At 44.2% G+C, this 23,150-nt stretch overlaps 1 protein-coding gene and 1 long non-coding RNA gene across 5 annotated transcripts in view; one reads left to right on the forward strand and one right to left on the reverse strand.

Moving 5' to 3' along the window:
• Positions 1–11,184, forward strand: part of LOC138113562 (uncharacterized) — a 45,542-nt gene extending 34,358 nt beyond the window's left edge. For 3 of the 4 annotated variants that reach the window (XR_011152230.1, XR_011152229.1, XR_011152232.1), the window contains exon 5: positions 8,606–11,184. This is a non-coding gene — a long non-coding RNA (uncharacterized lncRNA). Of the gene's footprint in view, positions 1–7,800; positions 8,559–8,605 lie in introns of those variants that run through there. The other variant, XR_011152231.1, reaches the window with a different exon arrangement.
• On the reverse strand, positions 1,079–12,020 carry CAVIN2 (caveolae associated protein 2). Its single transcript, XM_069022010.1, has 2 exons — positions 11,191–12,020; positions 1,079–3,665 (listed from the first exon to the last, which is right to left on the reverse strand). Exons 1-2 carry the CDS (start codon positions 11,935–11,937, stop codon positions 2,871–2,873), a joined length of 1,542 nt encoding a protein of 513 aa, XP_068878111.1. The 5' UTR covers positions 11,938–12,020; the 3' UTR covers positions 1,079–2,870.
• Positions 12,021–23,150: the final 11,130 nt, after the last annotated feature.

Raw genomic sequence — 23,150 nt, forward strand, 5'->3', positions numbered from 1 at the left:
AATACTCGTGCATATGCTTGACATCTGCCAGCCTGACAAGATCCAGGCACATACTTGAGATACTTGAAAGAATACAGTGCTGCTGGTCCCACAGTCTGTCTCCTCCCTCAAACAGTAAGTTCTGCAGGCTGATGTTTTCAGTCAGGCCTTGAGAATGGAAGGCAAGGGGAAGAAACAGCTTGGGGGACATCTTGAGAGGCTGAGCTTGCTTCCTCCTCTGGTTTATAAAACAGCACAAGAGCAGACATTCACAACTTGAGTAAACATTTTCCTCTCGTGTAAAGCATGCTTTCTTTTGTTTGTTAGGATTACAGACCCACCTGTCCCTGTAAATGTGCAATTGTGATGGAGAAAACATTTAATTCTTGTCCTGCAACTGATGGCCGTGTGCATGCCGTATTCTGAAGTGGGTATTTGAGTTAATTCTCCCAGATGCTCAGTATCTGCATTTCCAATGGTTTTACTGGATAGCATTGTAATGCTCTTAGAACAGTGTGCATGGGATTCATTTCAGCATCTCTAAAACTGGATAAAGCACGGCCAGGGGTATTGTTTGAATTAAAGCTTAGCAGGACAAACAAACCAGCATATCTGAAAGCAAAATGTAAACATGATGCTGGGGCTCCTGGTTAGCACTTGGTGACTGTGGGAGGTTGACAGCTGCTACATAAAGGTTAGAAGTGCTTTCTTTGGTCTGTCAGTAAAATTAAGCCTGCTAAAGACTATGTGGCACTCCAGAAGACAAGAGTTTATCTGTGTGCATAAACAGAACACAGACTTCAATATAAATATCCTTTCAGGACTATTTAGAGTATTAGGAATATGCCGCAGTCCAATAAAAAGATGCAGACTGAGCCAGCAGATTTTGGAAAGTGCCTGAGTACATTTAGATGGGCTAGAAATCTGACAAGTATCTGGAAAGTAAAGCACTGGTGTTTGCATTGCTAAATAACAGCACAGGATGAGAAAGAAAATGGTATAGGTACAACAGGGACATGAACTGAAGTAATAAACACTTGACCTTTAAATTTCATCTTTGCCAGCTTCTCAGACTGCTTCTCCCAAAGACTGACATGGCTGTGTTTTATATTATGCTTTTATTTGTCATATTCATAGTTAGTTACAAGTAAAAATTATTGAAATCCATTGTAGTTAATACAAAATAAAAATATAGCTGCACGAGTTATGCCATGATTTTTCTTAGAAACAATATCTTCTATATGATACCATGCACTTAAGAGCTTAACTCTTAATAGTACTCGCCTACACTAAGCTCTGACTAACTAACTTCCAGTGTGGTTTGCTGGTTACAGATATTATCCCTGTGGAGTAATACCTGTTAATTATTTCATAATGGTACTTCTGCTGTAGCTTTTATTTCCCCTGTAATTTGTGATTCTAAACACAAAAGGAAGCAACCTTTTAGTGCAATGTTAAGTATCAGTAGAATTTATATATATATAAAAAAATAAAAATAACCCACTGCATAAACAACCAAGGATGTAAGGGAACTGTTGTGGGTATTGTGCTTCCCTTTCCTCCCTTGCCCCTTACCTTTGTTAAGTGACAGGAATGAACATTCATAGTGAACAAACTACCTTGTAACCTCTCATTTTCAATTAATTTTGAAAAATTACAGGCTAGTAATTTTGAGAGCAGGTAGGTGACTTTGATCAAAGTTATTAGCAGAGAACCAAATCCTGTGGCTTTGCAGGCACATACTTACGTAAACTCATCCCTGCCATGAAGTTCAATGCACAACACATTGTTCCCTTTGGACATGCCTGAAAGAGTATTTCACCTTTTTAAAGAAATTGTCCTTACATCCCTGTAATTATCTAACTCTGTGTAGATATAGCTCTATATATGAAATAATCTGTAAAAAGATAAATTATGCTATTTGCAAAATACTCTGAGATACAAAGTTGTGCAGGTGCAAAGTTTGATAGTATATTGCTATAAAGACTATGAATTAATTTGTGTTATCTGAGTATATATACTTTAAGCTGGGAGTATAGATTGAATATTGTGGGGGGTTATTTTTGCTTTTTTTACATTTCATAGCATTTCATATTTTCTTCAGGCTACCTTCATGTTCCTATGAAACACCTAGTTTTTCCTTTTCAATTTCTGAACCCTTAAAGGTGCAGTAACTGATCACACATTCATGCTTGTCATTAATGTATTTCCATAAGTCTGTTAGATTGAAAAATACCTTTCCCCCCCACCTAAACACAGTCATTTCTTCTAAATGAATAGCAAGTGGCTACCGGCAAAAATCTTTCCCCCACTGAAAGGGATGGAACTGAGTTTTCAGCTTCGCCCTCTAAGTACTCTGCTCTTTTAGTCCTACAGTGCTGTGGAGCAAAGCCCCAAACAAACTATACGTGTGTGCAGAGTTACTGAGGCTGTTAGTATTCATGGAGCATGGCAAGGCAACTGAGATCAAATGTTCTCATTGGTATTCCTACATTTACATACAGAACTACTCACAGTGCTGTGAAATGCTGGGGGAAGAAAAGACAACAGAAATGCTTGAGTCTTGACTACTCTCCATGCATTCCTCTGACCTAAGAAAGCCAGCTGACCAGCTTGCTTCTACCAGACATACTCTCTTCCTGCTAGTCTCTTACACCAGTTGGCAGCATCTCTAAAATTCATGACCACCAGTGACTTGGCCTAACCAGAGCACGCTGCAGCCTAAGTCATTGACCTTGTCCACTCTGCATTCCAACACGATGCAATAAATTATCACTGCAGAGCAAAGGATGAAAGAGGCTTAGTCACTTTTCCTGCCTGTGCAGCTGAAACCAGTTCCTTGCCTAAGGAAAACCGTGTGTGTTAGGCAGACGAAGGAGGGCTTGGGACGCTTACGCTGTTTGGTCCACCTGCAGGACGGCTGCTTGGGTCGTTTCTTCATCAGACTGTTCCATTTCCCCACCAACTGCGCTGTTTCTCTCATCGTACAGTTTCTGGCTAGAAACTTCTAGAGGCACCCCGTACTCTTCATCATCTTCCACAATGGATAGCTCGATGTTGTTGTTTATCATGGCCTTCCCTTCCACTTTGGCCTCCTTCTCTAGAGAGTCGACAGCTGCTTTGTCCTCCTCGGTCAGGGAGGTGCTGGGTGTCATATCCGAGTGCATGTCGGCGAAGGACATTTCATCCTCGTTCTCAGCCTGCTCGTTGCTTGCAGTTTCTGATGGTCTGTCCTCAGCTTCTGCAGGGCTTTCTCCTTCACGGCCTTTCTTTGTGCTGAATGTGAGGGGAGAAACTTTGAAACCTGAGCCCTTTGAAGAGGAGGATTTCTGGTGATGCACAGTAAGTGATTTCTTGATCTTTTCTCTCCGTTCAGGCGACACAATCTTTGTGCTGATCTTGTTCATCTTCTTCTCAATGTTTTGGCGGGAAAATGCTTTTTTGAGGCTGTCCACCTTCTTGAGGCTGGATCTTTTAAGCTTCTCAGCTCTTGATTCTTCTGTTTTCTCCTCTGCACTGTCATCCAAGTCATCTCCCTCATGAAACATTTCATCATCTGAACCCAACTCCACTGTGTGTAATGTTTCTTCCAGTGTTTTGTTCTCATCCACAGGCTCCTCTTTTCCTTCTGTAATGCTAGGAATGGGCTCTTTTGCGAAAACACTGGCAGGGATCTCATTTTCCTCCTGAAAGAATTGACAATATTTGAGTTTCATAGTTCACAGGACACAAATTTAATAAACAAAGCACAACCCTGAACAATTATTTCTTTCCCCCCCAATGATGAGATGAATGTTTATTGTTTTATTCAATACACTTAACCAGTAACAAACCACTCAAAGACCACTGAACTATTATCTGGTAAAGTTTAAGACTTACGAGCTGTCAGCTGTAAGACTACTCTTTCAAAGTGACTTGGAATGTATGCAGAATGGAAATCCTGTTCTTTGTCATTTATTTTAGATACTCTTAAATGAGAGTCTAGCTGTTAGGTTGTTCAGCTGGGGAGAAAGCAGGGTGTGGTGGGGAGGGAGGTTGTACTGCAGAGCACTGTGCAGACCTCCAGAAGTCACAGAACCCCACAGAGCTCTCAGTTTCTTGAGCCAAAGATGAGAATATCCCTGCAGAGGTGTTGGTTGCATCTGGGAAGTATCTCAAATGGCAAATGCAGTTAGCACTTCCGCCGTATTCCTGGAAAATGTATATTGCTGTTAAAAACGGATTGTTGATATTGAGAAACCATGCAGTTCATGATGGTTAGAGTATATCCTGTTTTACAGCTATACAGAAAAAAAAACCCTAATAAATTTGGTTGGTAAATATTAAAGTGTGGACAGGACAACTCCTTGAAATGTAAGAATAAAAATTCATGGTATACAAAAATGAAAAGACATTATACTGCATAGAAAAGAGGAGCTTCTAGCTAAAAGGAAAAGTATTGCTTTTTAGAAACAAAACCAAAAAAGGACACAGAAAGAAAGAAGATATCTGAAAACAAAACAGGCTGAGCAAGGGCAAAAGCTGCAGGTTGTAACGAGGGATGTCTGTGACCACTGAGCGCAGAAGCTCTGCAACCCCGAGCAGCTCAGAGGCAGCACAATGAACACTCTGTTCTGTGGGAGGTTTTGCAGGCATCTACCCATGCAAAGAAAATGAGGCTCCTTGCACACTCCCTTCTCTCAGCACTTTGAACCTTAAATCTGCATAGTCTCTATTAATTACCTTTTTTATCACTTCCAGACAGAGTACATGCAATTGCACTTCCTCACATGCATTGGAAGGATTTTCCTTTCCCTCCTCCCTCCATATTTATCTTAAGATACAAAAAAGCAGTAAGTGCTGACTGAAATGGTTGTAATAGTCTCAGATCTGTCCCTAGTGGGCCTGAGTGCACAGTTAAGGGGAAAAAAGGCCACATACACTTCCAAGTTCATGCTCATTATTTCAGGACTGAGCATACAGTTGTGATCACTGCAGAGAATAGTGCCTTGGGTTAAATTTGCTGTCGAGGCTGTTGTACGTGGTTGTTGTTTAGCCTGGAGAAGAGAAGGCTCAGGGCTGACCTCATTGTTCTCTACAACTCCCTGAAAGGAGGTTGTGGCCAGGTGGGGGTCAGGCTCTTCTCCCAGGCAAGCAGTGATAGGACAAGAGGACACTTAAACTGTGTGTCAGGGAGGTTGAGGTTGGACATTAGGAAGAATTTCTTCACAGGAGGAGTGATTAGACACTGGAATGGGCTTCCCAGGAAGGCGGTGGAGTCACTGTCCCTGGAGGTGCGTAAGAGAAGACTGGACATGACACTTAGTGCCATGATCTGGTTGACATGGTGGTGCTGGGTCATAGGTTGGACTCAATGATCTCGAGGGGTCATTTCCAACCTAATTGTTTCTGTTATTCTGTGATTCTATTAAAAACAAGGGCTACTTTGTAGCCCTCCTGGAACTCAAGAATATGCCATGTAGAGGGGCAGAATAATTTTATACTGTGTCAATACAGTGATTCAGGTATGCTGGTTAATATCCCTTGAGGATATAAAAATGGAAAGTAAAGAGAAATGGATGCTGGTTTGACAGTTTGTATATGCTTTATTCCTACGCTTTCTGCACACCTTTCTGGCCCAGTGGCCTCAGTCAGATACACTGCCACAAAGCTTTACAAGCCCTCTGCCTGCAGTGAACATTTCATAAAGCCCACACTCTTCTCCTGACTCCTGTAATGTTGTTGCAACTATCAGCAACAGCGACCAAGATAACAAAACAAAGGAAACCTGCACCAGCTTTAAGTGAAACCAGCTGTTAACTGCTGTACAAATATTTGTATTTTCTCTCCACTGCAGTTAATGAAATGTGGATTACATGAGTGGGTGCAGCATTGAATTATTCTCCAGAGCACGAGAACTCAATATAAAGCACAGTTTTCATGTCTAGTTAATTCTTTCCAAACCTAGGTAATCACACACAGTTTTAGACATCTGAACTTTCAGGTCTAAGTGCCTGAATGGTATAGAAAACTCTGATTTTAATGAGTAGAGAGGTGGGTTGTTGCTTTTTAAGTATTTTATCTAGGAAAGTGGTGTCATATGAGTTTGATCACAGCACAGTCTGAGCCAGAGATGGGTATGAGAGGTCCTTCTCAAAGGTCAGTTTAGCTCTGGCTACAGTATTCATATTAAACTGAAGTACTGCATGCAATCCCTAGAAGAATGTGGACATAGATTTGATTTCAATTTTTATCAAATTTCTGAGTAGAAGAGAGACTGTCAAACTACCCATATTAATAAAGAAAAAAAAAACCCCTCCAAACAAAAATATCCTGCATAATAATGAGCTAATGATTCAATTAAAAGCACATCCTTGGTGGTATTTGGCTATCAGGCAGTACTGGCATTCAAGTGATCACCCCTCTGTCTAAGCTTCCTGCATGGCTCTGGAAAACATCAGCCTCTGGGCATCTATTTGTGTGCTTATAAAATGGGAATGACACGCTTTCCTATGTCATGTTTCCGAAAGACCTCAGGATTACAGGAACTATTAAAATGCAAATGAAAATAAATTAAGTAAAATGCTTTGAAAACACAAGGGTGGTATAGCAGGAATGCTCTGTGGTGGAGCAGACATTTCTATTTCAAACATGGTTAGTGATAACACATTTTAAGTGGGCTATTGATAACTTTTTGGTCTTACAAGTTTATATGACAGCTATATTTTGTTTTGATACATTTTTAAGCAGTCTGCTATTTCATTTAGGAAGACTAGAACAATACACTGAAAAATACCAGCTGTTACAAACTGCATAACTATTTTCCATGCCAAAAGAAGTAAAACTTTGATCTTTTCTTCTTGATCTAATCTAAAATTCTAAGAAAGCAATACATCTTTGTATTTTCCACATCTGAGTTCAAAAACAGCCCTTGCATTTTTTCCTCAGATGGGCTTGACTGTAGGTAGCTAGCTCCTCTGAATTTTATTTTTCCATGTAGGAGATGAATAGAACAGTGGAAGTTCTCTGCATAAAACAACTCTTGCTAACACTAGTAATACTTGCATAGTTAAAATCAGTGCCTTCCTTGTGGCTTTGATCAGCCATTCTTCATAACTTTCTGTAGGTCGTAATTTCATCCTTATCTTTTACGAAAAGGAGTAAGATCCGTAACAGTGTACTACCAAACTGGGTGGCCTGAGTGAACAGGCAGTTAATTTACTCAAGACCAGCTGAATCTCTGATGCTGCAGGAGGGAAATCAATCTGCTTTGGTTTGGTTTTTTTGTTACATTTGCTGTATGAGGCCATGACCTTCAAGAAGGAGAGATGGCATTTTCCCAGTCCAGGCTCCTCTGTATGTTGCTGTTGTATGCCTAAATGATCACTAGCCTAAAACTTGCTTTGCTACACAAAATAGGTAAAAACATGACAAATCCTTCTGAAGCCAGCTCCAGCTCCCCCTACTTTCCTTTCTTACAAATACGTGCTCTTCAGACTTGGATGTCACCGTGGGGAGGGAGGGCAGGAAGCAGAAAGTGCCACCCGCCCATTTGCCCGTCCTGTGCAGGCTGGGGCGGTGACTGCACCGTCCCCCTGACCTCCCCCAGCACAGCTGGTCCAAGTCCAAAGAGCTGTGGGAGGTATTTTTGTCATTAATATAAGAGTATTCTCTCTGCAAGGCTCCAGCGGGAAATACAGCATTATCGACTTGTAATTCTTCTGGTTCCCTCACTCGTTCATTTTTGAGTTTGAAGTTGCTTTTTCAAAGATTACTGCAGTGATCCATATAAGATACAATCAAATGGCTAATTTTCTGTGCCCTCCTCTTGCTTCATTTTAGGATGAAGGATTTACCAACGGCAGCATCTGAAAGAGACTTGAATATTAGTGTGCTTGACCCCAAGCTGCAATTCTGACTTATTTTATCTGTCCTATTTGCATGACATTTAACCAGTAAACATGACATTTAATTGAAAAATTAAACATGAGCCTTTTTTTTATCTTCCATTTTGCTTTTGCAGCTAAAAAAGCAAACAAAACCCCCACCAAACCAGAACCAAAAAGCTGGTCATGGGGCAAGAACAAAATAGAGGGGAACAATGCCAAAGCTTAACAAGGATTTTTAAAACAGTCACTTCAGTGTTTTGCTGAATTGCTGTGTCATTTATAATAACTTTTGCATCCCCAAATTCTTGGAATGGAGCTCCCTTAAAATATGCCACCAATTAAAGAAATATATGCAGACATTCTAGAGAGAGAAAACTAAGAGCATTTTAATGGAAAATATGTAAATAACTGAACTTTTCTAAACACAGTTCATTCTCAGTGCATATGCAGGGGGAAAGCTGATGCTGGCGAGTGGCAGCACAATTTCATAAAATGCAGATCTGGAGCTCAGTTGTGTGTTTTGGCTCTGCTCAGTGCTCCCACCAAGTATTAGGGAGTTTAGGGTATGTGGTGAAAGCAGAACTGAATCACAAATGTGAATTATTGTTTTCATATTGAGCTGTCTCCCTAAGCTGGAGAAGCTGGTTCTAATGAGAAACATGCTCTCTGAAGTTTGGGATTGCTTTTTTCAGTGGAAAAGAAGGATCCCCCAGCTGAAGAGGAGTCTCATACATCCAGGTTTCCCTTTGTTTTCACAGAAACCTGGCGTCAATATGGCTTCATTACTGTGACTTCTCCTTCCTGCAATTGTTTTTTCCATGGATTCCTGTGCAAGGCAGGACAGAAACCCAGCCAGCCTGCTGTTTTTCCCCCTGTACAATTATCCTAGCAAGGCACTGGCCCTGCTGACTACCAGATTGTCCCTCCTCCAGCCTGAAAGAAGATCCTGCGGGGAGATTTCAAGGAGGTGGGCATGCAGGTACAGCCTGGGCACAGCCTGGCCACCCCTCAGGCTGCAGCCACTTCTCAGTGGAAAATCCCAGCTCCTGCCAAACTCCACTGGAGAAAGCCCTGGGTGCTGCCTGCCCCAGTCACCTTCTCATGCCCCCAAGGAGCTCTGATGACCATCCTGGCTTTCCAGACAGCTATGCTGCCATTTAACTGCAGGCCCCTGCCAGGAGCAATTCCCAGCTGACAGCTGATTTTTTTTTTTAAGTAAATTTTTAACTGCACTTTTTCTTTTTTAAGTTTTGTGTTCCTGATCTGCATTGGTTTGGGAGTGGTTAAGTTCATCATCCTGCACTGTGGTGACATATTTTCTGGTGAGACATGAGAACAGAGTCAACTAAATCCCTGTAAAAGCTGTGGAGAACAGACCTGTTGTCCAAAGGCACCAGCCCAGTGACAGGCAGTGGATTTTGTTTACCTGTTTTATGGGGACATGGACCTGTGTTGTTTGCTTTTGTTTTGTGCAGTGTTAAGGAAAGGTTCAGAGGTTTAAACAGGCCTTAGCTTTACAACACTATTTAGTGTCAGGAAATGAGCCAGCAGGACACTGCTTTACCCCTCAAACTTGGTGATTTTCACTGTTGCTTTCACCCAGTCCCTGCAAATTACTGCCAGTGGAAGATCCCCACCCGAGGGAATGTCAACTGTCCTGCACACACAGAGCTCTGTTTGTCTTTCCTCTCTGCATTATGTCATCCTAAAATAGGAAATATTGAGTTCTCTGGAGGAAGACGCTTGTTGCAACAGCAAGGCCTTAATTCTCATGCTCAGAGGTATGAGAAATGTTAAAAATTACCTTCCCCCAGGCCTTGCTGATGCACCCACGCCACAGGACATTTTCTAGGTCTCGGTCTGAGCCTGGAGGCAGGAGCCAGTCATTATCTAACAGGGCCTGGGGGATGGCACTGTTTTGACATACAGTAATAGATCTTAAATTACTTGCAGAACTGCAGAGAACATGTGTCTTTTAATTTACCCAGTCTCTGGAATAATTTCCACATTCCTTCTGGGGTGGAAACATGCCGCAGCTCCTCCTCTTCTGGCTTGACAAGCCTGGACTGTAATTTGGGACAACAATAAGCAGGGAGGTGGGGGCTTCCTTTCTGGGGGAATTGCCTGTGCACTAACCAGGCCTGCCAGCTTTTTAGAATCAAGTACCACTCTCTTATTTTGGGATGGTTTAAATAGGAAGAAACCCCAACAACCCAAGGAGCAGAGTCAGTGGCTGACAGAGGTAATGCCCAGCTGCCAAGTTCAGCATGAGGCACTGGTGAAGTGCCCGAGCTGTGACTACCCCAGCCCAGCATTTGCTCTCCTGCCCTCCCTCAGTGATTTGTGGAGGCCTGTATTTTTTTAAAATATGTGAAAGTCACGTCCTGTGTTTAGTTAAAGCTCACGGCGTGTTCTAGCCAGACCATTGCTTAAAAAGGGGAAAATATGCAAACTGCTGCTATCACTGGATGGACTCCCGGGAAGCTGCGTTTTTAAGCTGAATTTTCAGCTCATCCCTGAATGGGCCAAATCCGCCCGCACGAGGAGACAGGGAGCTGCAGCCCTGCCCCTCTCCTGTGTCTGAGGGCAGATGCAGTGGCAGTTTTTAGGGGCATTTCTACTGCAGTTTTACAAAATAGGTTCTTTCCTCAAGTTTGCCAAGAGTTTGGAAAAACACAAGGGCCCTTCAAGTTTACTTTAAAAAAACCCCCAAAACACACAATGAAGCAAGCCTTTCCACACATATGCTAGTTAGTAAAATATGGCTCTTTCCCCTTGTTTGCAGAGAATAAAAGGTGGCAGTTTCCTCAGGCATGCTAAGAGTTAGCAAAACAAGGTCTCTTTCCTCAGGTTCACTAGGAGTTAAAAGACAACTTTATCTCTAAGACTGCAGGAGTTAAGGAGGGCTCTTTCCTGACGTTTGCTAAAAGTTTCCAAAAAAAAAAAAAAAAAAAGGGCTTTTCCCTCAAGTTTGCAAGAGTAAAAAAGAAAGACAGCTCTTTTCCTAGGTTTCCTAAAAGTTAGAAAACATGTTTTCCCCACGTCCACCGAGAGGAAAAGTGGGCGTTACTCCTGAATTTGCTAAAAGTAAAAGAGGGCACTTTCCTCAAGCTTAAAAGTTAGCAAAAGACTACTCTTTCCCCAAGTTTGCTAGGATGAAAAGGTTTTTCTTCCACATTTGCCAAGTTAGCAAAGAGATATCTCTGGTTTCCAAGCTTGCTAAGAGTTAGTAACCAGCGAGCTCTTTTCCCGAGTTCGCGAGGAGTTAGCAGCAAGGTGCTGTTCCCTCGGGGTCGGGAGCAGGCTGGGGTGGCCGGGAGAGGGTGGTGCGCAGGGCTCTCACCTGGAAGATGAGCACCTTGAAGCGGTCCCGGCGGAGCAGCTGGGCGTGGTGCTGCTCCAGGCGCCGCACCTGGTCGCACTGCCTGTCCAGGCGCTCCCGCACGGCGCGGGTGTTCGCGCACACCTTCCGCGACTTCTCCAGCAGCTTCTCCACCGCCTCCCCCGTGGCGCCGTGGCTGCGGCACAGCTTTACCAGGTCTCCCTGAATGCTCCGCACGGCCCCTTCCAAGCCCCGCTGCCTCTGCTCCATCTGCCGCTGGTGGCCTTCCACCGCCTCCAGCATGGAGACCAGCTTCTCCAGCAGGGCCAGCACGGTCAGCGCGTTCACCTGCCCGCCGACCGCCTCCGCGGCCGGGAGCGGGGGCACCGCGCTGCCTCCCGCCGCCTCCCCCATGGCTGCACCGGGACGGCACCGCGCTGCGGGGGCCGCTATTAAGGGCTGCGCCTTCCCCCTCCCCCGGGGAGGTTTCGGGCAGAGCCCGGCCCCGGCCCGCCCCGGGCAGCCAGGCTGTGACCGCCCCGGGACGGCGGTGCCTCTCCCCACCCCGCTTGGAGCAGCCGGCGGGGAATTCTCGGCCCGCGCTCGGCCAAACGCGCTCGTTGCCTCCTCGCAAGCATCAGTAGATGGCAGGAGATACCGCGGGATGCAGCCCCTCAGAAGGGGCTGGCGAAAGAAAGAGAAGGAAAATGTGTTGGTGATGGTCCGGGAGAGAGATTGTGGGTGTAGACTGGAGTTCAAGCCTGCCATATAATCTGGAGGCCTTAAATTAATAAGAATAATTAAAAGTGTTTAAGTTATTGCTGTAATTAATATCACAATCATAACAATTGTATATTGACATGCTTTTAAAAAGTAAATTACTGCTGTAATAAATACATCAATTATTACATTAATCACGTATTGATGTGCTCTGACAACATACAGTGATATAGTATCAGTATATTTATTATTATATTAGTATCCTGATGATGATTTATAATTGTCATAATATTTAACACACTTATAAAACATTCACACGTAGTACATCAAATCTCCCATAACTCCTTCCACCAAGTGAACACCCCATGCAACACCAGACTGGGGTTTGGGTTTTTTTTTTACTAATAATGTTAATGTTTTTTCCTCCTCATTGTTATTATTGTTATTATTACAGGGCTTCTAAAAGTAATTTAGGTGACGATTATTCTATTCTATTCTATTCTATTCTATTCTATTCTATTCTATTCTATTCTATTCTATTCTATTCTATTCTATTCTATTCTTCTTGGTTTTGTTAGTAAAAAATTCCAAATAAAGAACAGTGTGGTGTTGCATGGGGTGCTTACTTGGTGGAAGGAGTGCCAAGAGCTTGGATTCACTGCTTGGGGTGTGGAGGTTAGCTGGGCACTCTGGTTGTCCTGCCTGGATTCTCCTGTGTTTCTTCAGTAAGAAAGAATGATAAGGTTTAGCATAGCTGTTTTGGGGGAATAGTGATAAACTGGGTGTGGTGGCAAAGGCACTCTGTTCCCAAGCACCAAAAGGAGCTATTTGGCAGGAAGAAGTACAAAGCTGTTTATTTAGAATTAGTGCATAACTGTTGCCAGGAGGGACCCAAAGGGAAAATGTTGCAAAGTTCCATGGACTTGGGTGGCTCATCCTGTACTGATGTTCTCAAGCAGTCAATGTCTGTCTTCTGTCCTTTACATTTGCTTGGAAACAGGACTTCTTGCTGCAACACAGATGTTTCTAATGCTTGGGTTTATAAAATTCTAATATTTGGGTAGCTGAAATATAACGTTTTCTAATATTTGGCCAAATATACTTCATTATTTCCCTGCATCCTGCGGATCAAAAACAACTATCTGGAGTCCAAATGACCATGATACCTGCCCTTTCCTTTGTACACAGAAAGAAAAAAAGCATTTTACCCTGAAAAGGAATAAAAATTAATAACTGAAGAACTTTGCAAATGAGTTATGTTTCAAACACTGTGTGCTTGAGCCCCTGAATGTTCTGCAATGTTACCTTTTTTAGATCCTTGCTCTTTTTTTTCCTCAGGCTGCGACTTCTATTCTTCAAGTTGTGGGAGCTTGAAAAATGCATTTGTGAGTGAGTTCACTTCAGAAAAAAAATCACCGAGTCTGCCAGAGCTATCCACAGGGGAAACTATGCTGAGACTGTAAAATATGCAGGCTGAGAGGGGAGTGGACATATTTTAAATGCACAACCTAAACAAAACCATTCTGTTTCCGAGAGCTCTCCCTGGCAGCACTACCTGATACGCCCTTCCCTAGGAAGGATGTGTTTGTGTTTCCAGAGGGCTGCCAGTGTCTGGCCCTCTCAGCACAGGATCCTGCCCACCTTGCTTCCTCTCCCTCACTTCATTTTGGCTGGGGCCATGGAGCTGAGGCAAGGAGGAGGAATTTTTGCAGAGAGCAGTAGCTCACCTTGCCCTGGCAGGGAGCAACTAGTGTCCGTGCCCAGCTACATATCTTTCCTGTGGCAAAACATCTTTTTAATTTTGTAAATTAATTTTTTCTTCAGTTTTGCTGGGCTGTGTTGAAGCCTGAGGCAATGCTGTGGGGAAAGGAGGGGTGATGATAACAGGAGAAAAGATGGCCCCAAACTGGTACCTCTCCCAGTCTGCTGCTAAATTCCAGCTGTGGGTTTTGACACCAGCTGTCAGCTCTGATTACCTGTCACTTTTGTAACAACACTGTCAGGCTGCTGGGCTGCCAGTGTTTGGAGGAATTGGAGAATTTTTATTCAGGTTTGTTTTTTTTTTTAATTTTATCGATTAATTTGGCAGAGTAGTGGAGGAGGATTTTTGCCAAGTTTCGATACAGATTTTACTGGTGAGAAACTTTCCAGAGGAAAACATTTTGCATTTATTTAGAAAGAAGAAGCATTGAAGAGATTAAATTTATCAGGGTCATCCAATGTAAGTCAAGAGTTCTTTTCATGTAAAATCAATATGTGTGAATTATACGGACAAAACTTGGAGGTTAACTCACTCATTACTCACATGGTGCTCAGGATAATAAATGTTTGATGCTGGAGCATTACTGATAATTTATTAGGCATGGAGTAATAGGTAAAACAATATGGCAGGAAAGGATGGAGAAGGGAATTAATAGGGGAGGGAAGAACATCAGGGACCATACAGGTCATCATCTTACTGAATTTTTTTGTCCAAGCTGCCAGTGACTTTAAAGAGAAGGTGTGAGGCCATCTAACTGCTAAGGTAAAGGGCTGGCTAATGGGAAGAGCTGTGGAGGGTGTGGGAGGAGAGCCCAGCATGGGAGGGCTGGTGCCTTGTGGGGGCTGTTGTTGGCTCCCGTCAGACAGCGGAGAAAAGAGAATATGGATGGGACATGGGTCAGGAGGAAGTGATGCTGCATCTAATGCACCAGGGCCAGCAGTGTCTGCACCCAGCAAGGGCTGAAGACATGAAATCTGGTTGCCTGTTGCGAAGAGCTTCTCTGAGGACTGGGTTACAGTGACATTTCCCTCCTGTCAGCCTGCTCCATCTGTCACAGTGACGCTTGTGCCGTTGCCACCTCTGCCGCTCAGCCAGGGTTGTTTGACACTGGTCAGAAGCTTCTGAGGAAAGGGAGGCTGGACTGGCTGGTTTGTTAAACGTGTGATGATTGAGTGGGGTTTGTGTTGTTCGGCAGGGAGACTAGCAATGTTGATGGGACTTATTCCAGTGGAAGGCATTTCCCCTCTCAGCACAGGTTGCTCCTTCCAGGGTCACAGCCCAGAGAAATTAGTCCATTGTCATAGGTTAGCAAGCATAGTCCCGGAAGGGATGTCCTTGTTAAGGGGTGCTTACAGTTTCCTCTGGGACCTGATAGAACCTATCAGCTGGCCAGTTTGAATATGGACAATTCTTTAAGCCACTTAAAGTTGTGACCGCCTCTTGTTGTGATCCACACTTAAGAATAGACAAATTCCCCCCAGGCTCTCTCTCGTTTCCGGCGCTGGGACAGGTGGCTGCGGGCCCCGTGCGGGGGCCAGCGGGCCCAGCCCAGGCCCTGCTTGGGCCAGGCCAGGCTGGGCCACGGCTCCAGGATGATCCCCCCAGCAGGGCTGTGGGCGGCCAGAGCGGCTCGGAACCCCCCCCCCCCCCCCCCCCCCCCACTGCGGCCAAGATTTCAGCAAAGCGGCACCTCTGCCCGGCAGAGGTCAGTGACCAACTGCGATAAGCCACATTCCAGCTGCAAGGCCGAGGTGAGATTAACCCTTTTAGTGCTGTGAAGAGCTGAAAACCTGAGGGAAGAGCGAGAGGAGATGCTTAAAGCTGAAATTCTGTTGTGAAGCTATGATATATCAGAGTACCCGTTGTAATTTCATGAAGATATGGGGGGTGGAGTGTTCAGCTCGTAAGCAAAAGCACCTGCGCTGAGATAGGCAGATGCTGACGCAGCTGTAATTTCATGAGAAATTTGGACAGGGAGAGATGGACCAGATGAGGACTTTTGCTCCAAACGGGAAAGGAGAAAACCTCAGTCCCTAGAGATGGACCAGATGAGGACTTTTGCTCCAAATGGGAAAGGAGAAAACCTCAGTTCCTAGAGATGCTCCCAGAGATAGTCCTAGAGATGAAGATGAGGAAGACCCTTTGCTCCCAGGGAAGGAGAAGGGCCTCTGTTCTTGTTTCTGAACGGCTCAACCTTAAAATTGTACCCCAAAAACTTCAAGAGTGGACCCTCGAAAGCAGTTGTGGGAAAAGCTGCAAGTCGGGGGAAGGGACTCGCATGCGAGCAGAGAGACTCCTCTTCCTAAATGGACTGAACAAGGTTATTATGGAAGTGGTAAACAGACTGAACATCTCAAGGGTTGTCTTTTTACATTGTCAGTGGGAGAAGGGAGGAAGGTGGGGGGAGGAGGAGAGTTCTGAAGGTATGGTATAATTTTTTTTCCCCTCTTTTAGGTCTATTAATAAACTTCTTTATATTCTTTCAAGTTTGGTGCCTGCTTTGCATTTCTCCTAATTCTTATCTCGCAGAAGATAAACAGTAATGAGTATTTTGGACCAAACCACTACATCCATGAACACCTAATGTTGCCTTTTGATGCTTTTTTAAAAGTAGTATGTTTGTTATGAGTCAGTCGCACCCAGTTTGTGTTGTGCTCTGAAAGCATTAGAGAAGAAATATAATGGGTTAAAGAAGCAGAGACTGATTTCCTGCATTGTTGTTGGCACCAAGCAGCCAGTCTGGGCAAGTACAACTCACCCAACCGTGCTGATGGGTGCCAGTAACTGCAGTGGATTGTGGACGGGCTTTCCTTTAGCAGCAGTTACTAGCCCTTACATTTTGAGAAGGTATCAGTATCTCAGATGTGATGTAGTATTTTGTGTAGAGGAGCAAGCACTGAGCTGGGGAGGAGAAACCTCTCACTGCTCCACAGCTCCTGAGGCGAGGGATTCAACCCAGGAGGCTGCACACAGCCTGGCAGGTACATGGAATATTTAGCATGAGGTGAGCAAGGGGAATCCCACCACCCATGCACAAGGTGGGTTGGGATCTGGGCAGCATGTGGGCCCTGGGGCTTCTTCTGGAAGAGAGGGAGGTTGATGAAACAGGAGCTGTAGAAGGAGGATGCAGCAGCATCCTTGGCACACCAGCAGTGAGAGCCTTTGAGAAGCAGAGAGAGACTCTGGGTGAGGCAGTGGTGGAAGAGGCTCTGGGAAGACACCACCTCTCCTGCAGCACTGTCCCTGGGGTGTGCAGGGCAGCAGGGCGTAGGGCCCACCCTGCAAGGGATCTGTTTGTCCCATGGCCACCCAGCCTGCTCCCTGCAGGAGGGAACCCCAGCGCCTGGCTCCCAGCTGGCACCTCTGTGCTCACAAGAGTAACTGTCTTTGGAGAGCCAATACGCGAGAACGGGAAATTTGGAGAGTCACTGCTGGGAGAAATTTTAATATTTGGGGAAAGAGAGAGATGTAGCTGCCTGACAGGAAATGTATCAGCATAGAAGATCATGAAACTGCAATTTTGCTCTCTTGTGCAAATGGTATCCAGCAGAACTTAATATGCAATGAAGAAATCCACTTCCACTTTATCGGCCAGACTAAATCATGTTGTGCACAGGAGACTTCCTTTTGCTGTGTGCCAAATAGTAATGATTCTTTGCAGACTTGCAGACAAGGGAAAAAAATAAGCCACATAAAAATACCATATGTGCCAGGCATTTTCTGTGTATTTCCTCAGACCTTCGAGGAGCACAATAATAAACTACTTGCTTTTTTTTTTTTTTTTCTTTTGAAAAGCAAATTAAGTTTTGTGAAGGGGGAAAAATAGTTTCCTTAGCTTCAGATAAAAGAGAATATTTCAGCTGCTCAGTTGGACTTTTCTGCAGCTCGGACAAAAGCGAGGTCAGGACACCAGCAGTTACAAATTGAAGAGCATATGGCCGCTCAGCCCGGACCTGCCAGTGCATTGTATTCCTCTAGTGGATATGTGGGGCACGGAGCAGGAGAAGCAGCTCCATTAAAAAATGATACAGAGCTGATATTAAAAGGACGTGAAAAATGGCAGGATCTGCAGGTTGGGCCGTGGTTACCTACAGGGAACAAGCTCTGCTTTTGGAGCGGAGAACCGGCTTCGTCCTCGACACCTGCTCCCGCAGCCAAGCCTTTGTGGTGGCTGTGAGGATCTGCAAGGTCGCAGAGACCAGGCAGCCGGAGCTTCAGAGAAGGGGTTGTGTTGTTTTTGGTAAAAGCCCTTTCCAAATGGAAGATGGGCTTTTAGGAAGTGTGATTGAAATGCTCACCAGTGTTTTAACTTCCTTCAAAAGTGCTATGTTCTTTGGAAGAAAATGCTATTTGTTTTTCCCAGTTTCAGATCAGAAGCTATATATGGAAACAGAACTACTTTTCCCTTTCATTTTTGGATATTTCTGGGAAAAGGGGACATAGTTTTCAGTGAAAGGCAGGATAACATGTCTTCTTTTTCTTTCCATCTTCAATAAAAGAGAGTAAAAATGAGAAAGATTTAATAACTTGAAACTGAATACATACCGATGCTTTCTTCTAGGATGCTTTTCATTACAATGTGTTCTCAATGATTTATTGTTTTCTGAAATTTCTTGAGGAACATTTAAGAAAACAACCTTCTTCAAAAGGACAAGAATGGGCTGCTCCTGTGAAGACTGACAGAGTGTTCTCCATAGAGTGTTGCCCTATGGAGATTACTTGAGGTGATGCCTCTTTGTAACAGAGGGGAGATTTTCTAGCAGTAAATAAGGGATTATGATGAGTATTGTGCTTAAAAGGAATTGTGCCTTTATCCACAATTTTTATTGTTGCTAAAAAGCTGAAAGAACAGATTTTCCTACTTTGTAATCAGGTTGTTTGGAATAAGATGATAATGAAATAACATTTAAAGGAAAAAAATAGAGCATTAATTATGTGAAAAGCAGGTGAATGGAGATCTGTTTTCTGCAGATAACTGGGGAGACTTGAGGCACTTTTGGCCTGCAGACACACCATCATTCATATCCTTTGAATCTTTTATTTGAGAGGAGCTATAATGGACTTGGAATCTAGAGAGTGTCTTTCCTTCATTGCTGAGGCATCTGTCATGTTGTGCCATGTGGCTTCATGTTGTTCTGATGACATGGCAGAAGATAACAGTGCAGTGCAAAGCCAAGCGTGACAAATATGACATGGCATGTCCAAAACAATACTTGCTTTTAGTAGATCAGTTATCCTTTAAAAGCTAGTATTTAGGTTTGTCCTCAGATAATTCAATAGCTCCCATCTCTGGTAGGAATGATGTCAACCTGAGTTACTGTTTGTGATGAACAGTGCTGATGGGACATGATGGCATGAAAAGGATGAAAGAGCAGCAGGCTCTGGGTGCACATCCCAGAGCTCAATCCTGAGTACCTGGTCAGGGCCAGGTTCACAGGGCTGGGCATGACAACAGTGTGAGAAATAGTCGGACAGGATCTGTCACAGGCCAGCTGGCCTCAGTGACAATGACAGCCTCTGCCCACCACAGCACTTTGGGTTTTAATTTATCCTTTTACAGAGGTCACCAGTAGCATGCCTATATTAAGGTAGTGAAAGAAGAAGGAAAGAAATGAAGCTCCCCAAAAATATGGAAAATTGTGTGAACTGGTTAAATGAGGAACTAAAATAAAATTATTAAAACCCAAAGTTGGACGTAAATCTTGCCCAGCCAGTTTGTCATGCAAGCTGCATCAGTGTGACCTGACAGGGCTCCAGGGAGAAGCCAGCCCCAGCTCCCTGAGAGAGACGGGGTCAGAGAGCCTCCAAAAAGTGGAGTGCATCCTGGACCTCCAGTGTTACTTCCTCTTCACAGAGGAATATTTTGAAAACTGTTTATTCTTATACGCGAAAAGCAGAAATCTAGACTGGAAGAATCTGGGGTATTTGACAGTATCTTCTCTCTTGTTCTCCCTCTCTCTCACCTGCACTCTCCCTTGCTGGCTTTTATATGCCCTATGCATACTACTGTCTGTTCATGATACTAGTTATTTTCAGTGATTGAAAAGACTTACCAACTTAGTTATAAAAAAAATTGCATATTTCTCAGAGCCCCTGTTGAGATTAGAAGACGAAAAAGAAGGTTAAATCAGGTACTGAGCATCCATGGTGCACAGTATTAATAGCTTATTTATTACTTGACAGGCATTAAGCATTTTTATTCAGAAGTATTGAATAAGCAGAAAGTCATCTACATAGGACACGGCTAAAATGTCAGGCTGCAAATGAGTTTGTTTACGCAGCAAGCACTGAGGGTTTCAGACTTGCTCTCTTGCGTGCTGCCGTGCTCTGGGTTACAGGCGGTGAACCCGCTTTCAAATCACAGCCACGAGTGGCCTGAACTTGGTTTTTAACCCAAGCACAGTTCACCAGGAGTTATTTACATGTGCTGGCTGCAGAACTGAACCCATGGTGCTGCTCAGGGTTTCAGATGACCGCTTGCTGGTGCCCTGCAGCAGCCTGTAACCCACCCCAGAGCTGTGAACCTCCTCCTCTGCCATCTGAGAGAATCTCCCATTGCCTGCACCAAGTGCACCTGGAGGCTGCTGCAGCCCTCGAACGGGTGTATGTATGTCTTGGTTTTATATTAGCTCATGGATCTTTAACTACTAAAGCCTGACTCTGTCTGCTGGCTCCAGGCTGTCTTGCCAGCCTTTCTGGAGATCTCAGACAATTCAGAGTTGCAGCCACATAAAGGTTATTCCTGCCGTGAGAAATGATGGTGAAGGGGTTGCAGTGGGTGCACCCTGCTACTCTTGATCCTTTGCCACAGTCCATTCTGTTTTGCAGTGTTGAATGTGTTTGAGCAAGCTCGTGGAAGAAGATTCTGTTCTCTGGGTGTCAGGGAAGCTGGTGGGGTAGCCTATCATCCAGGCTGGCCTCTTGCTGTGCATCAAATCAGCCCTGAGATCTCTGATTACACTGCCAACGCAAAGATCAATTAGTCCCGGCCATACAGGGTACCCCAAGGAGCAGCCCAGTACCCTACAAACTGGTCTGGACCTGTGGAGCATTTCCTGTCTGCCACCAAGGAGCTATCAAAGAGTAATGACCTTGTCGCTAGTATGCAGCTGAGATGGATGTGAAACCATGACCCAGATGTGTAAGACTCTGTCCCATAATTACTCCTCCAAACCAAGCAGCTGCTGGGCCATTGCTTTTCGACTGGCTCTCACCTTGATCTCATACTGACATGGTGCTACTTGAATCATTTCACTAAAAATTCTCTTAAGTGACGCACAAATAAATCTGTGGCAACTGTACCTATCCCTGTCTGCACAATGCCAGCTGCAGGCAGGTCCCTGGGTCCCCCAGCTTCCCCTGTGAGTGGAGATTCATCTCTTCTGCTCTTCATCTCTTAGAAAGGGAGGACAGGGGGAGCTCGGGGATTTAGGGCACAGGAAGAGTACATGGGAATCTCACATACCTTAGAGTTTTCCTCAGCATAGGATTTTGATTTTTGGTAATGCAGGCCTATTGTAAAGGGACCTCATCCCTCAAAAAAGCAACCCAAAGCAAACACCAAAGTATTTTTCTCTCTGAATCTTCTGACAGCATTGCAGATTGCCGAAAGAAGGGTTGAGAAAATCAATCTTCATCCGGGAAGGGCTTTTTCTCCTAGCATGCTTTTTCTGCGGAATCTCCCTTTCCAGATTCTTCATTGCCTGCCAGGAGCAGTAGGCACAAATCCAATACTGAATGGGAGCAAGGAAGGCCATAGCAGGGGAAAGCTGTAATTGAAGAAATAAAGCAGCATGTTTTTGCTTTTGTTGGTTTTCTTTTCCTTAGATAAACTCCCTTTCATAAAACATATAGGCCTCCCCCAATAAATATTTTTTCCCATTGGCATTTTGCTTTAATAAAATTTGTCCTAAAAAGTACAGAAGAACAAAACAAGCCTGGTCCCTCACTGCTAAACATGCTTGCCCAGCCTCAGAGCTTCACTAATAACTCTGTTTCTTAGCACTAGACATCACAGCAACTATTCTGCAGTGTACTATACAGTGCTACAGTGGGTTGGTTTGTTTGTTTCTGAGTTAAGGCAAGCACTGGGTTAGGGCAAGCAAGATGCTTTTAACCTTCATGCACAGATAGAAAAAAACTGGCTGCTCTAAATGAGCTACATGTAAATCCAAGGACTAATATGAATGGGGATCCAGGCTTCTATAGCTGACTTGAGTTGAAAAATGCCATCTAATTGACTCAGAAAAATATCTTGTCCTCTTGGACAACACCCAGCTGAATGGGAGGTGAATTTAATGCTAAATTCTGCATTAAAACACAGCACTCTTCCATCCTCTCTTTTCCTCTTTTCTTTTTAATGCTGATAAATATTTTTCCCCTGTTTATCATCACATCAATCAACAGCTTTGTGTAGTGTGACAGCACGTAGTTCAAGGGAGCAAGCAGCATTCTTTAAAGCTGTGCATTTTCCCAGATTCAACATCGTTGTGCCAGACAGCAGGTCTGCACCTTCTGATGCTCTAATGAGCTTTGAGAGGACCAGGCAGACAGAACAGAGTGTCGCTCTCCACCTGAATCCTCTCTATGTCATTTGCCAGATCCGCATTTGTGAGAGTCCTGTGTCCATGAGAACTCTCCATCTTGAGATGCAAGAGTGTGGGTGTTAATAAAAATGAAGTGATTTAAAAATAAAAAAGAGAAAAAACCCCCTGCTTCTGGCCAAGTTGCACTCAAGGTATGTGCCATAGGGATGATGCAGGATGTTTGCAGTGAGTTGTTGGATGATTTGAGAGGAGCAGATCCAGACTAAAAAACCAAAAAATTTAAAAAAAAAATCAAATTCTCTTCACTTGATACCTTCAGCAAATAATTTCACATCTTCTCCTGTTACTAAATATGGTAATATTTAAAGTATTAAGAGCTGATCATAGGAGCATATGAAGTAGAAGTTTGTGGGAGGTTAAAGAAGTCTATTGAACTCCAACTTCCCGAATAATCTTCCTCTTGCAAAAAATTGATTGCCTTTCAAACAACCCTGCTCAGGATGCGTTTGCTGATCATCATCCCGCGGGCTCACAGCCTGTAATGGACCCTCCCTGCCGCTGTCGCTCGGAGCGCGGTGCTTCTGGGCCTGGCAGGCTCCGGGGGCTGTGCCGCGTGTGCCGGGGCGGTGTCCCAGCTCACCCCCTCTCCTGACATCAGCTCCTGTCCCTCCTCTCCTGCTGCTTTTAAAGGACAGCTAAAGTATTTCAAGGGCTGAAATCCCCACCTCACTGAAATTGCTCTCAAGTGGCTGATTTCCTTTGCCTTGCAACTGGAAATTAATAAGGAAAAGGTTAATTCTGAGCCTTCCAGAACTTACTCTCCAATATTATTCAGACCGTGGTTATTCAGACCCTTTCTCCCTCTTTCCTCTGTCTCTCCTGTAAGACTGGCTTTTTAGGATTAGTCGGTTTCTGATCTTGGCATTTTTGTCTGTTGCCTTGCACATCTCTAT

The sequence above is a fragment of the Aphelocoma coerulescens genome, chromosome 7, assembly GCF_041296385.1.
Source record: "Aphelocoma coerulescens isolate FSJ_1873_10779 chromosome 7, UR_Acoe_1.0, whole genome shotgun sequence".
Taxonomy (NCBI): domain Eukaryota; kingdom Metazoa; phylum Chordata; class Aves; order Passeriformes; family Corvidae; genus Aphelocoma; species Aphelocoma coerulescens.